The following is an 11,623-nucleotide window of genomic DNA, read 5'->3' as shown; positions in this document are numbered from 1 at the left end:
ACACATTTGGGGAAACGTTATACATTATTCAAGATAAAAGACTTCACCAGAAAACACATTATAAAGTGCCTGTCACTGTCCTGCGAGCTTCTTGGCCACAGCTGGACAGACTTAGTAACCAAGCTTTACAGTGAGCATGTTTAAGTTTACTCAGAAATGCCAACTAAGAGCTTACCAGTGAGCCATTCTCTCCTCTACAGGGAGGCTGGGGCGGGGGGGGGGGCTCCCGAACCTAAGCTTTTCCAGTGCAGGTTTGCAGGTTCAAGGGCAGTACTGGTGCACCCTTCATCCCTCCTCCTCTCTTGTTTGGACTCACAGTCCAGAAACCCAGTGAATTCTCGTGTAAGATAGAAAGATTTTCTTTATTAATGACCCCAACCGTGTTTCTTTAGATACAGGAGTTCTGAACTCAAATACTTAGGAGAAAACAAGTTAAGATTGCATTATCCTGCAACTCATTACCAGTAACATACTGCAAAGCAAAACAGCTTGGAAAAGAGGGGGAGGGGAAGGGGAGTGAGGGAGGGAAGATTAAGAAAAGGAATTAAGTTGATCAAGTGGAATTCTTTTTTTTCCTTTTTTTTTAATTCTTGGGAACCATGAAGTCCTTGCAAGCACAGCTCGTTTTCGCAGATTATTTTCCAAACGTGTACAAAATGGAACCAAAACGGAGAATCCCTTAAGAACCTGAAGAGGTGCAACATTAAAAGCTACGATTATCCAGTAGCAAGTGTTCCAGCCTTCAGCTGCCAGTCGCTTCCTCTTCCTGTTCCCAAGAGTTAGCGGGATGAAAACGTCTTCCCCCTTCAAAAGCAGAGAGTAAGTGTGAAGGCTGGTTTCTGTTCACCTTTCCGTCCACCCCATGCTCTGGGCTAGGAAGGGGGTCCCGGAAGAGACAGCAAACACGAGGTGGTAAGGTTCCTCAGGCAGAGGTATGTAGGAATTCCAGGCATGGGCTAAGGTCCAACTTTCACAGAAATGTCTCATCAGCTCTTCCTCCCTATTGAATACCTCGGGGTACCAAGTAATACCTGTGCTAATAAGCCCACGAGGACAGTAAATGTACCAAGTTAGACAGGAGAATCACCTGCCCACAATTTCTGGGTGGCCTAGACTTATTTGCATTTCAGACTGGGCTCAACCCTCTTCCGAGTAAAGAATTTAGGGTTCTCCTACACAGTTTATACCTTTTCGGGCTAGCAGACAGCAGTTCCTTAAATCTTTCACCATGGGGGCAGGACGTTCAAAGAAGCAACCCTCCAAACTTCCACGGTTAAAGGCGCTTCGTGCTGTCATGTGTTGACTACACTCAGCCACAGAACACTTGCCTGACTTAAGGTTCCTGAGCTGGGGTGTCCTGTTCCACCCAGTTTTTCCCCAGAATAGCCAACTTTGGGAACAGGCTGGTTCCCAAAGATAGGGGGTGCGCATTTGGTAAAGCAGCCTGGAAGCTAGAGCTGAGAACTATGGGAAACTGAGGCAAAAATACAGGGGCTAAAACTTTCCTGCCCTGAACGTCTCATCCAACCCAAAATGAAACTAAAATATTTTGTTATCCATTCCCCAATAAAAAGCTCACGTGTATTCAATTCAGGCAGAGTTCTGTGGGGTGCTGATGGTTGGCTTCTGATCATAGCAGAACACGCCTATTTTAGGGTATGCCACGAAGCTGGCATCTGTGGCTATGCCACAGTAGAAGGAATGATACTGCCATGACACGTGGACACCTCTCTCTAACCCGCCACGCGCCTTCATGCTGCTCTGGGTTCTGAAACCTCACACAGCAGGGCAGGGGTCCTGGCTTCTCCTGCCCATCCTTGGGAACACGATCTGGTTTTCAGGGTGGATGCAGTTGTTTACCTCGCCCCTCTCCTTTCTGGGGCCCACCTCTGCCAAAGACGTCACAAGACAGAAAAAGGCAAAGCTGCTCCTCCTAAGTTCCAGGAAGGAGGTTTATGGACAATTTGCTCATTTCAAGGATTCATCTTTTCCCAGTCCCCCATCAAGACAGGGAATTGTCCCTGCCCTCTGTCCACTGCACTCGCTTTGCAATGACCCCCCCCAAGACTGCTGCTGGCTGTGTTAACAGGGCAGGGGAGAAGCCCTGCAGGGAGACACTGGGTGGTGGCCGCCTGGTGGGCCCTTCTCCTGAATGGACAGGCAGCTCATGATGCCCAGCCTTCCTGTTCGGTGGGCGACAGGCTGGCCAGGTCAGGCTGCCTTCTGCTGGCTCACCTCCTGGCCTCTACTAAACTGCCTGTCTCTTCACTGGGCCCTGAAAGTGGCACAAAATTGGCTGCCTCACACTCAAGGTCACCAAAGTGGTGTGGGTGAGAGAAGCAAGCAGGGAAAGGGGGACCTGTAAACTCCAGGACGGAGGCAAGGTTCTGCAGGGCAGCGAGAGCGTGCGTGCCCCAGGGCACACACCCTTCTGCCTCCCCACCTTGTGAGTTCTGCCTATTTTAGGGTATGCCACGAAGCTGGCATCTGTGGCTATGCCACAGTAGAAGGAATGATACTGCCATGACACGTGGACAGCTCTCTCTAAGCAGAGGATTGAGCTGTGGCCTGAACACTCCGCTGGCTCTGGGCAGTGGGCGGAGCTATTACAGAGAAAGGCCTTTGGTACCAATTTCCTAACGAGAGACAGGCAGCCTCTAAAGCCTAAAGAAGGCAGGGGTGACTGAACTTGTTCTGTATAAATGTCTGAGATTAAAAACCCTCTGCGCAGGCAACCAAGAGTCAGACACCTCTCTCATCCTGTTGAATGGCAGCAGAAACTAGCTTGGTAGAAGAGGCCAGGGGAAGGAGCCTGAAGCCCTAGGCACACCATACCTACTGAAGGTTACCCCCAAGATTACGGGGTGTTGGCAAATGCACTGGCTGTGAGGGTTGTGGGTAGGCTTAGTTCACCTCAAGATTTTTAATTCAGTGGGCACAAAAGACAGCAGATCAGCACTTATTACCCTATCTGGAGAACAGGACTGCCTAAACTTCACCAGAGGGGGACCCAAGATCTGGCACCTGGCACAGACCCAAATCCCCAGGCCTCAGACCATGCTGGCCTCCTGCATGCAGAGCTTCACACCATTTAGGGCTCTCATCATCTCCATCCCTGATAAAGGTAACTTCCTCTCCATGTAAAATTCCTGCCGCGAAGTGGACCAGGAAAAAGAACACTCAGGGGTGGTTCCAGGCCTATTTACTCAACTAAATGTCCTTAAGCAAATTACTTCATTTCTCCAAGAAGACCCTGAGAAGGACAAGACTGGCCCCTCAACTCAGGCCCAAAGAGAACACAGCTGATGTCAGTAAAAAGGTCCCTCTGTGTTTTATCCTAGCTGCCACTCTCCTCGCTCATAAAGATGTAGAAACAAGGAAACCCACTGAGAAGTGAAAACCTGTGTGTCCCATCTTTAGTCTGCTGGGCAGCTACAGGCCCAACCCTGTCTGCCTCACATGCAGCTACTGCCCAGACACCTGGGCCACCGACACCACTACCTCCTTCTTGGTGAGCTTAGGAGAGGAAGGTGGTCCTTCTGCAGGACGGTGAGACTCACGTGATTGTTTTCATTTCTTTTTTCTCAGCATCTGGGCGTGCACGGTTCAGCACCTTGAGGAAGTCAGATGTTTTTGCCCGCATACGTGTGTGAATATAGGCCTGGAGGCAAACACAATGGGTACTGAAGCAGAGTCATCTTCTAGAAAGACAGCTTTGCTCTAATTAGCAGAAATTATCAGGAAGGTCTGGGAACATCTACCCTAGGGTTGACACAGGGCCATGCAAGGAAGCATATATTCACCTCTCTGCTACGGGGAGGGGTGAGTGAGAGATGGAGAAAGGCCATGATTTCTTGAAGCCTCGAGAACCACCTACAAGAGGTCACAGCAACAGCCTGGACTACAGAGACGACTTTCTATGGCATCAGCCCTGGCGGAGAGAATGACGCAGAGCGCAGGACGCTGAGGCGCTGCGGCTGCTCTCACTCACCTTTGAGCACTTGATGTGGTAGTGCAGGTAGTCCCGGAACGTGTGGATCAGGTTGATGGTGTTGTCTCGAGCACTGGCGTTGGTGTGGCGAGGGAACAGCACTGGGCGGGGAGGGGGGGACAGGCAAGGCGTCAGGGTCTAGTAACACCAATGCCAAAGGGCGGGAAGACCAGCAGCCTACAGTCAGCTCCATCTCTCCCTCCTTAAGGACCGTCCACTCATCTCATTATGCCTGGGCTTTGTCAGGGTTTCCTGCCAGTGAGTGCCAATGGAGGCGATCATGGTCGAAAACCAGAGCTCCTCAGGGAAAGGGCTCGGCCCGGGCATTCATTCCGGGTCTGGATTCTCTGGCTGTGCACTGTGAAATCTACGCCGTCTGCCACACACCTACGAGCTCCTGCCTCTGCAGCTCAGCAGCCCCTTTGGAGGATGACACTGCTGGCTACCTGGGCGGACTGTGGGGCAATCAGGATTAGAGAACAAAGCCTGCCTGTCCTCGGTCCTTGGTGCTGAAGCAGAGTAAGTCTTCAGAGAAACTAGATCCACAGAGGGTCACGTAGTCTGTGGTGAAAACCAAACAGGAAGGGAGAAGGATCTGAGCGCCCTTGATGAGGATGCGCAGGAGGAGCTGCTTCGGCTGGGGGCTGAGAAAAGCCCCTCCTGCCGCCAACCCCCGGGAGCCCTGTGCAGGCAGGCACTCAGCCCTGCGCCTGGGCCGACCCGCACACCTCTCCTTCTGGCTCCTTGGAGTCCTCTCTACCTTCTGTACCCACTCTACTCAGTGGTCTCACCATATGCAAAATCCTCGAGTATAAAGGTTTGTTGAAACGAAAAGGAATGCCTCATAAGCAAGGGTGGGACCCCTGTGTCAGCTTGCCCTGAGAGAAAAGAGCACCAGGCCAGGAGATAACTACATTGCAGAGGTCCTGAGATGCTAACGACTGTAAGTTTACCATCAGTTTAGGTACCATAAAGAGAGATGCTGCCAAATTAAACTGTGGCAGGCTGCGAATTGTGAGCTGTGTGCCAAACTCAGAGAGGAACATGAAAAAACAATGTATCTTAGATTTAACGAAGCCTGGTAAATCAACTCGCTCATCTTCGATAAACTGGTGCACCTTCAGCACTGAGGTGAATTAAAGAAAACTCCAGAAAGGGGGACATTTTAGTGGCACCTGGGGCAGTGGGTGAACAAGCTGCGATCCTAAACCGTCAGCTGTAACGATGAGCCAGCCCCCTCGGCTGAAGCAACTGTGAGACGGGAGCACGTGAATTTTTTCAGGGGGAAAGTGGAGTAAGTGAATCATGGCTGGCGCTCTGGTCTAATAAGCAAAAAACCAGGAAACGCCAAAGGACACAGTATTCCCACCCAGCTGCTTAGCAATGCTTATATGGCCCTAACTCACAGGCTACACTTTTTTCCTTAGGATTTAGGAAAAACAGGGAAAAAAGGAAAATGATTACTGTATAAAAATAGCACTCGACCTGTACTAGTGTCCCGTGGCATGCCTCCTACAGTCATGGCAGCGGCAACAGGAACGATCGATATGCCTGCTTTTGCCCCCACCCCCCTTAACCACTTCAACTGCAGTTATGAACCCACCAAGGTGCGCAAACGCAGCCACCCGCCCCGCTCACCGAAGGTAATGTAGCCGATGTTGTCGCCCACGGTGGCATCGGTGTCTTTCAGCTCCAGAGGAGGTTCCCTGTGGCTAAAGAGGACCTGTGGGGCTGTGTGGCTGGCTCTGCGTCCTTCTTTGAACTCCTGCCAGGATGAAGCAAAAAGCAACCACAAGAGAATCTGGTGTGAGATGAATGGCAACTTACGCTCCAGGGTGTGCCCTATGGGTGTGACCTCTGAGCCCTCTGACCAGCAGAGGCTAAAAATAAACTACACCTAATGTGAAATATTACAAGTGCTGGCTGCTATCAATGCACTTCAGATTCAGAGGAGAGATCACAAAGTACTTAACAAGTCCGATCTTCAATGAGCGTGGAAAAGCACTGTTAATCCTTTTGCCTTTCTCTTGTTTGGGAAGAACATAGGTGATAAAATTACTTCTGAGACTAAACAGACAACAAATTGCAAAGCACTGGGAGAACCAGATTACATTCAGGATAATGACTACTGCTTGTTAGTCTCTTTTGATTTAACGTGAAAAGAGGTTACATTTTTCAGGAAATTTAAAAAATTTCTGGGTGAATGGAACCCAAGCTTTACCTTGATTAAGACTTCAAGTTGGGGACTTCCCTGGTGGTGCAGTGGTTGAGAATCCGCCTGCCAATGCAGGGGACATGGGTTCAATCCCTGATCCAGGAAGATCCCACATGCCGTGGAGCAACTAAGCCTGTGAGCCACAACTACTGAAGCCCGTGGGCCGCAACTACTGAGCCCGAGTGCTGCAACTACTGAAGCCCAGTGCCTAGAGCCCGTGTTCCGCAACAAGAGAACCCACCACAATGAGAAGCCTGCGTACCGCAACGAAGAGTAGTCCCCACGCAGCCAAAAAAAAAAAACTTCGAGTTGAAGTCTTAACTCATTTAACCGTTGCACACAAAGCCCCTTATGAGCTGACCAATTTTTCATTCCTCCTCTCACCCCACCTCCACTTCTTCCAGTTTCATGAATACTATGCTTTCTCTGGGGTCTGAGCCTTTGCACAAGTCTTGTTTCACTGAGGTAACTTAGACCCTGTTACTGTTTAGAATTCATCAATGAGAACTTTAGACCAAATTTAAGTCCTTCTTGGGAGAAGACAACAGTGTTAAAGAAGTTGAGTTGTCTTAGTGTTCACTGAGAAAAGGAGACTGTGTGACATGAGAATTGGAAGTCCGACTTTTGATTCTCGCTCTAGAATGGCCGTGGATGAAATCACCACCATCCTGCGTAAGAGCTCACCCTTGACAAAATGTATCCACCCTCACCAAACTACAGAAAAATGCCTAAGGAAGTAAAAACCAGGCCATTCCTTCCATGTTCTAATCTCCACATCTCAAGCTTTCCCAATCCATATATTCCTGTGTAAATAGACAAGTGATAGAAGGCATCCCTGTCTCAACCCAGATCTGCAAGAACAGGACTAGATTTTCCAGCAATGCCAGTAAAACCGACGATCCAAATTCTCTGAGTGACGGCAGAAGGATGGAACCAAAGGCTTTCCAAGGTCTCTGAGTTTCATGAGTACACTGAGAGCATGTTATACAGCCATTTGGTCTGCAACGTTCTTCTACTGCTGCTCAGATATGACCTCTTCTATAACGCGATCTCCAATAGCCTGGGGGTAGCTGGCTGCTCTCCCCTCGGGGTTCCCATTCTTTTCTACAAACCTCTACTGTGATACTTTACTATTCATTAATGCATCTGCCTTCCCCACCAGGTTGTAAGTTCCTCAAGCCAAGGATCCTGCTTTTATTCATCTCTGGATGCAGTCCTCTGCCCTTCAAAGAGGCTGTCTAGCACATGGCTTGCTGAATGAAAGAAAGCACCTCTACCCTAGCTGACTTCAGTGTCAGTGTCAGGACACTGTAAAGGAGCAGGGACTATGTTTCCATTTGCAGGTAGGAGAATACACACTGATCAGCAAGCCTTCAGTAAATGAGGAAGGATAACACCTGAGGGGGTCTAATGCCCAGTCTGGGATCTCGCCTGTTTCACCACCCTGCCTCCTGAGCTCACTGCGTGGCTTCTAAAGGTTGGTGGGAAATAAATTAACATCACTGGGTTAGGTTAGCTCCCCTTTGAATTTTGTTCCCCAAAGGAAAAATACTTGGAGAGGGAGGGAAGGATCCAAGATCATTCAAAATGGAAATTCTTAAAGCAAAGCTTCTGAGATCGCCCTTCTCTAGAAAATACCTCTCATTCTGCAACTGGGTTGGGAGGTTCTCTAACTTCTATCAGTTTTCCTCTTTAGCCTCGGCGGGGTGGGGGGCGGGGAACAGAACAGATAATAACTGCCCACCAGTATTTTCTTGTGTTTAGTAAGCTTCCTGAAGGCTCCAGTTCACTGGTACACGTGGCATTCACAACCAGCTGGAGTATTTGTAAGCCTGTGGTGACTTGGCAGCATTTCAACAGTTCTGTATATGGAAAGTGATACATTTCAAACATTTCAGACTTGGTTAACAATATACTTCTGATTTGGGGCTATCCTTTAGGCAATCTCATGTTTCTCCTTGGTTTTCTCTCTTACATAACACTTAAAAGCCAATCAACCCACCAACCAGCAGCTCTCTTTTCCTTAGTGTCTTTGTTACATACGTATCAGCAATACTGCCTCATTTTTCTCCCTCCAGCTGGGATGTCTTTTGAGCATCACAATACTATTTCTTTCCTCCATCAAAGCACAACTGACCACAGGAAGTTTAGAATAAACCCAAATATACACAGAAATTTAGTATATGATAAAGGCAGCATCTTAAAATCAGTAGTGTAAACATGGGCTTTTAAATAATGGCTGCTGGGACCAGTGGGTAGCCACTTAGAAAAAAAATGTTATCTACCTTTCATACCATGTACCAAGAGAAACTCCACACAGGTAATAAGATTTATGTGTAAAATATGAAACTATAAAAACACCAGGAAAATAATACAGGTAAACTTCTTTATAACCTTGCAGTAGGGAAGGAGTTTCTAACTATGACTCAAAATCTGGAAGCCATAAGAGGTTGACCAATTTAACTACGTATAAAGTTCTGCATGGGGAAAAAACAAAACAAAACAACAACAAAAACAACCCACAAAGTCTAACGACTAACTGGAAAAAATATTTGCAATTCTTATCACAGAAAAAGGGCTAATCTCCCTAGTATATGAAGAAATTGAGAAGATCAATAACCCAACAGAAAAATGCGTAGGGGACATAAAGAGACATCTCACAGGAAAAAAAAAAAAATAGCCTTCAGCATAAAAAAAGATGTTTTGACCTTGTTCATAAGAAAAGTAGATAGCATTTTTAACCTGTCAGATTGGCAGAAATCCAAAAGTTCAACAACACTTTGGGGAAATGGACACTCTCATGCACTGGTGGTGGGAGGGAAAATGGCACCACTTCTATGGAGAAGAGTTTGGCAATACCTTCCAAAATTACTCACTTTGAATCAGTGTTCCCAGTTCAGGAAAATATCCTATAGATATAACCCCACATGTATACAGGTAGCAAGGGGCCTCAAAAGGGGCATCTTCACAATTGCCTAAGAGGCAAATTGCTCCTGTCTTGTCTCTGAACATGGAGAAACCAGTGGTTTCCACTTAACTTCTCTTAGTTACTTACTGAACTAACTTAAAGATCTAATAATATAAAAAAATCCTAGCTCACCATACTCCAATGTCCAAAAGGGTAACTATTGTTCCTATTGCTTTTCACGTAATAAGCGTTGAAATGAGGATATCTACCAGATTTTCCCTGGTGCTCAGCTCATATGCCTACAAAGATAATGCCCCAAAGCCGAGCACTAGGATATCCTTATGAGTGGGTAATGGAAACTCCCTGTTTTTTTCCTTATGGCAGCAATAAGCATCCCTCCAAGTCTGCCTGCCAAATGACAAAAGCAGGGATTGTGTTCTGACCAGGCTGGAGGTGCATGCCAGCATGAGAAAACAAAGACCCACAGCAAGCAGACTAGTGACCACAAGGAACTTCAAACAGCCTCCCCAGGTCACAACACTCTGTGCTGGGCATCCACTGTTCTCCCTTCTCCTAGAAATTTAAAACAACTAGGCCCAGGACAATGATCAGATGATTTATCCTGGAGGGGAAAACCAGCAAAATAAGTCCAGGTTTCTACGGTCATTTCAAATAAATTACCCCAGCCTTTGAGTTTGGAGAGGGAGGCAGGGCGGATGGCTTCCTGAGCATTGCCTTCTCACATGGTGCCAGGCCCGTCACTCACTGGAGAAACTGTCAGTGCAAAAATGCAGACTTTCTTTTTCCTTTTAGACAAGTGCCCTACCACATGTACTTTGAGGGAGAGCTTAAGTTCACATGCAAAAAAGAACACACAAAATTCTCCTAAGGAACAAATCTCCAGTACAATCTCCAAGATAAGATCTGTTTAAAGTATAAAAATAAGTTAAGATGCTGTCTGGAATAAAATGGAACAAGACTGGTAAAAAAACAGCCAAATCTAAATATATAGTTCATAGCTTTTAAAATTAGCTTGTCAGTCTGGATTTAGCCCAATTTCTGAGCTACTGCGTTTAATTCCTCTGTCAATTCTGCATAGAAACACATGAAATGCCTGCCTGAGGCTTACATTTAGGACCCAAGATATACATATCTATATATTTATGTACATACACACACACTTTTGTAAGTTTGAGTACTCTCAAATGCTGTGTCAATATTCCAATTTTTCTGCACAGGGACTACAAAATTAGTTTCTGATTAATTAGGTTAAACACAAAAAGCCACTACATGGGCTTCCCTGGTGGCACAGTGGTTAAGAATCCACCTGCCAATGCAGGGGACGTGGGTTCAATCCCTGGTCCGGGAAGATCCCACATGCCGCAGAGCAACTAAACCCATGCGCCACAACTACTGAGCCTGTGCTCCAGAGCCTGCGAGCCACAACTACTGAAGCCCGCACGCCTAGAGCCCATGCTCTGCAACAAGAGAAGCCACCGCAATGAGAAGCCCGCGCACAGCAACAAAGAGTAGCCCCCGCTCGCCGCAACTAGAGAAAGACCGCGCACAGCAACAAAGACCCAACACAGCCAAAAATAAATAAAATAAATAAATTTATAAAAGCAAAAAAAACCAAAAAGCCACTACAGATGGATCAAATTGAGAATATCCCTTTTGAAGATTTCCCTAGCCACTTAGAATGGCTACACATAAAGTATTCTCACTATATTAAGCACAACTGTCTTTCAACTCAACCTGGCAAAAGAGATTCTGTCCCAGAATTCTTAAATCTCATCACCCTGCTAAGGAACAGAAAGAACGTAAAAAGTTTTTTGAAATTTAACCACTGTACTAGATTTTGAATGCTGAGCCATCTCAGAAGAAACCAGCCAGGATACCACTTCACCAATGAGCTCTCACATCCTAAAGCCAGCAACTGGTTAGCAGACAGCATGACAAAGCCACAACGGATGTATTGTGTCAGGCCTGAGTCCAACCACACCAGAAATCCAGTTACAAAATGTCCTGCTAAACCCCATTACTCTTCTAGTAGATGAGCTTCTTCTGAGGGAGGCACTCCCTCCATGGGGACCTCGGTCAAACTCAGACCCCGTCTCTTCACTGTCAGTTCGACAACTCTACCCTATTAATGCATTACCTACTACTTAAGAATTTTCTCTAGATTCCATTCTGAAAAGACTTTATTTGGGACTAAGCCAGGCAAGTAGACCCTGCTAGAAACTTGAGGAAACATAAGAGGGCAGGAAATGTGACCAAGCTTTAAATCAAAGACCCCACGGCAGGAAGGATGCTTAATATTCAGTCATTTTGTTAGTATGTTTAATACTCAATTCACCCTCTAGTCCAGTCCTGCGAAAGGGCTAAACCCACTAAGAAAAAAAATTCAGTGAGTTTGATGGGGGCTGTTTAATTAAATCTTCAACAAGTTCCAGCATCAAATGAGCTGCCAGTTCTTTTCTACGCTCATGGTGTGCTTTGATGACAAGGT

At 46.8% G+C, this 11,623-nt stretch overlaps 1 protein-coding gene across 1 annotated transcript in view; it reads right to left on the bottom strand.

Moving 5' to 3' along the window:
* Nucleotides 1-343: 343 nt before the first annotated feature.
* The window catches only part of ARPC2 (actin related protein 2/3 complex subunit 2), a 29,638-nt gene continuing 18,358 nt past the window's right edge, over nucleotides 344-11,623 (bottom strand). Inside the window, exons 8-11 of the mRNA XM_061187296.1 lie at nucleotides 5,630-5,756; nucleotides 3,992-4,092; nucleotides 3,561-3,661; nucleotides 344-804 (exon numbers count right to left, since the gene is read on the bottom strand). Coding sequence (XP_061043279.1) covers nucleotides 780-804; nucleotides 3,561-3,661; nucleotides 3,992-4,092; nucleotides 5,630-5,756 — 354 coding nt within the window. The 3' untranslated portion in view covers nucleotides 344-779. The remainder of the gene's footprint in view (nucleotides 805-3,560; nucleotides 3,662-3,991; nucleotides 4,093-5,629; nucleotides 5,757-11,623) is intronic.

The sequence above is a fragment of the Eubalaena glacialis genome, chromosome 1 (assembly GCF_028564815.1).
Source record: "Eubalaena glacialis isolate mEubGla1 chromosome 1, mEubGla1.1.hap2.+ XY, whole genome shotgun sequence".
In the NCBI taxonomy this organism is placed as follows: Eukaryota; Metazoa; Chordata; class Mammalia; order Artiodactyla; family Balaenidae; genus Eubalaena; species Eubalaena glacialis.
This window is presented reverse-complemented; position numbering and strand designations above follow the sequence as displayed.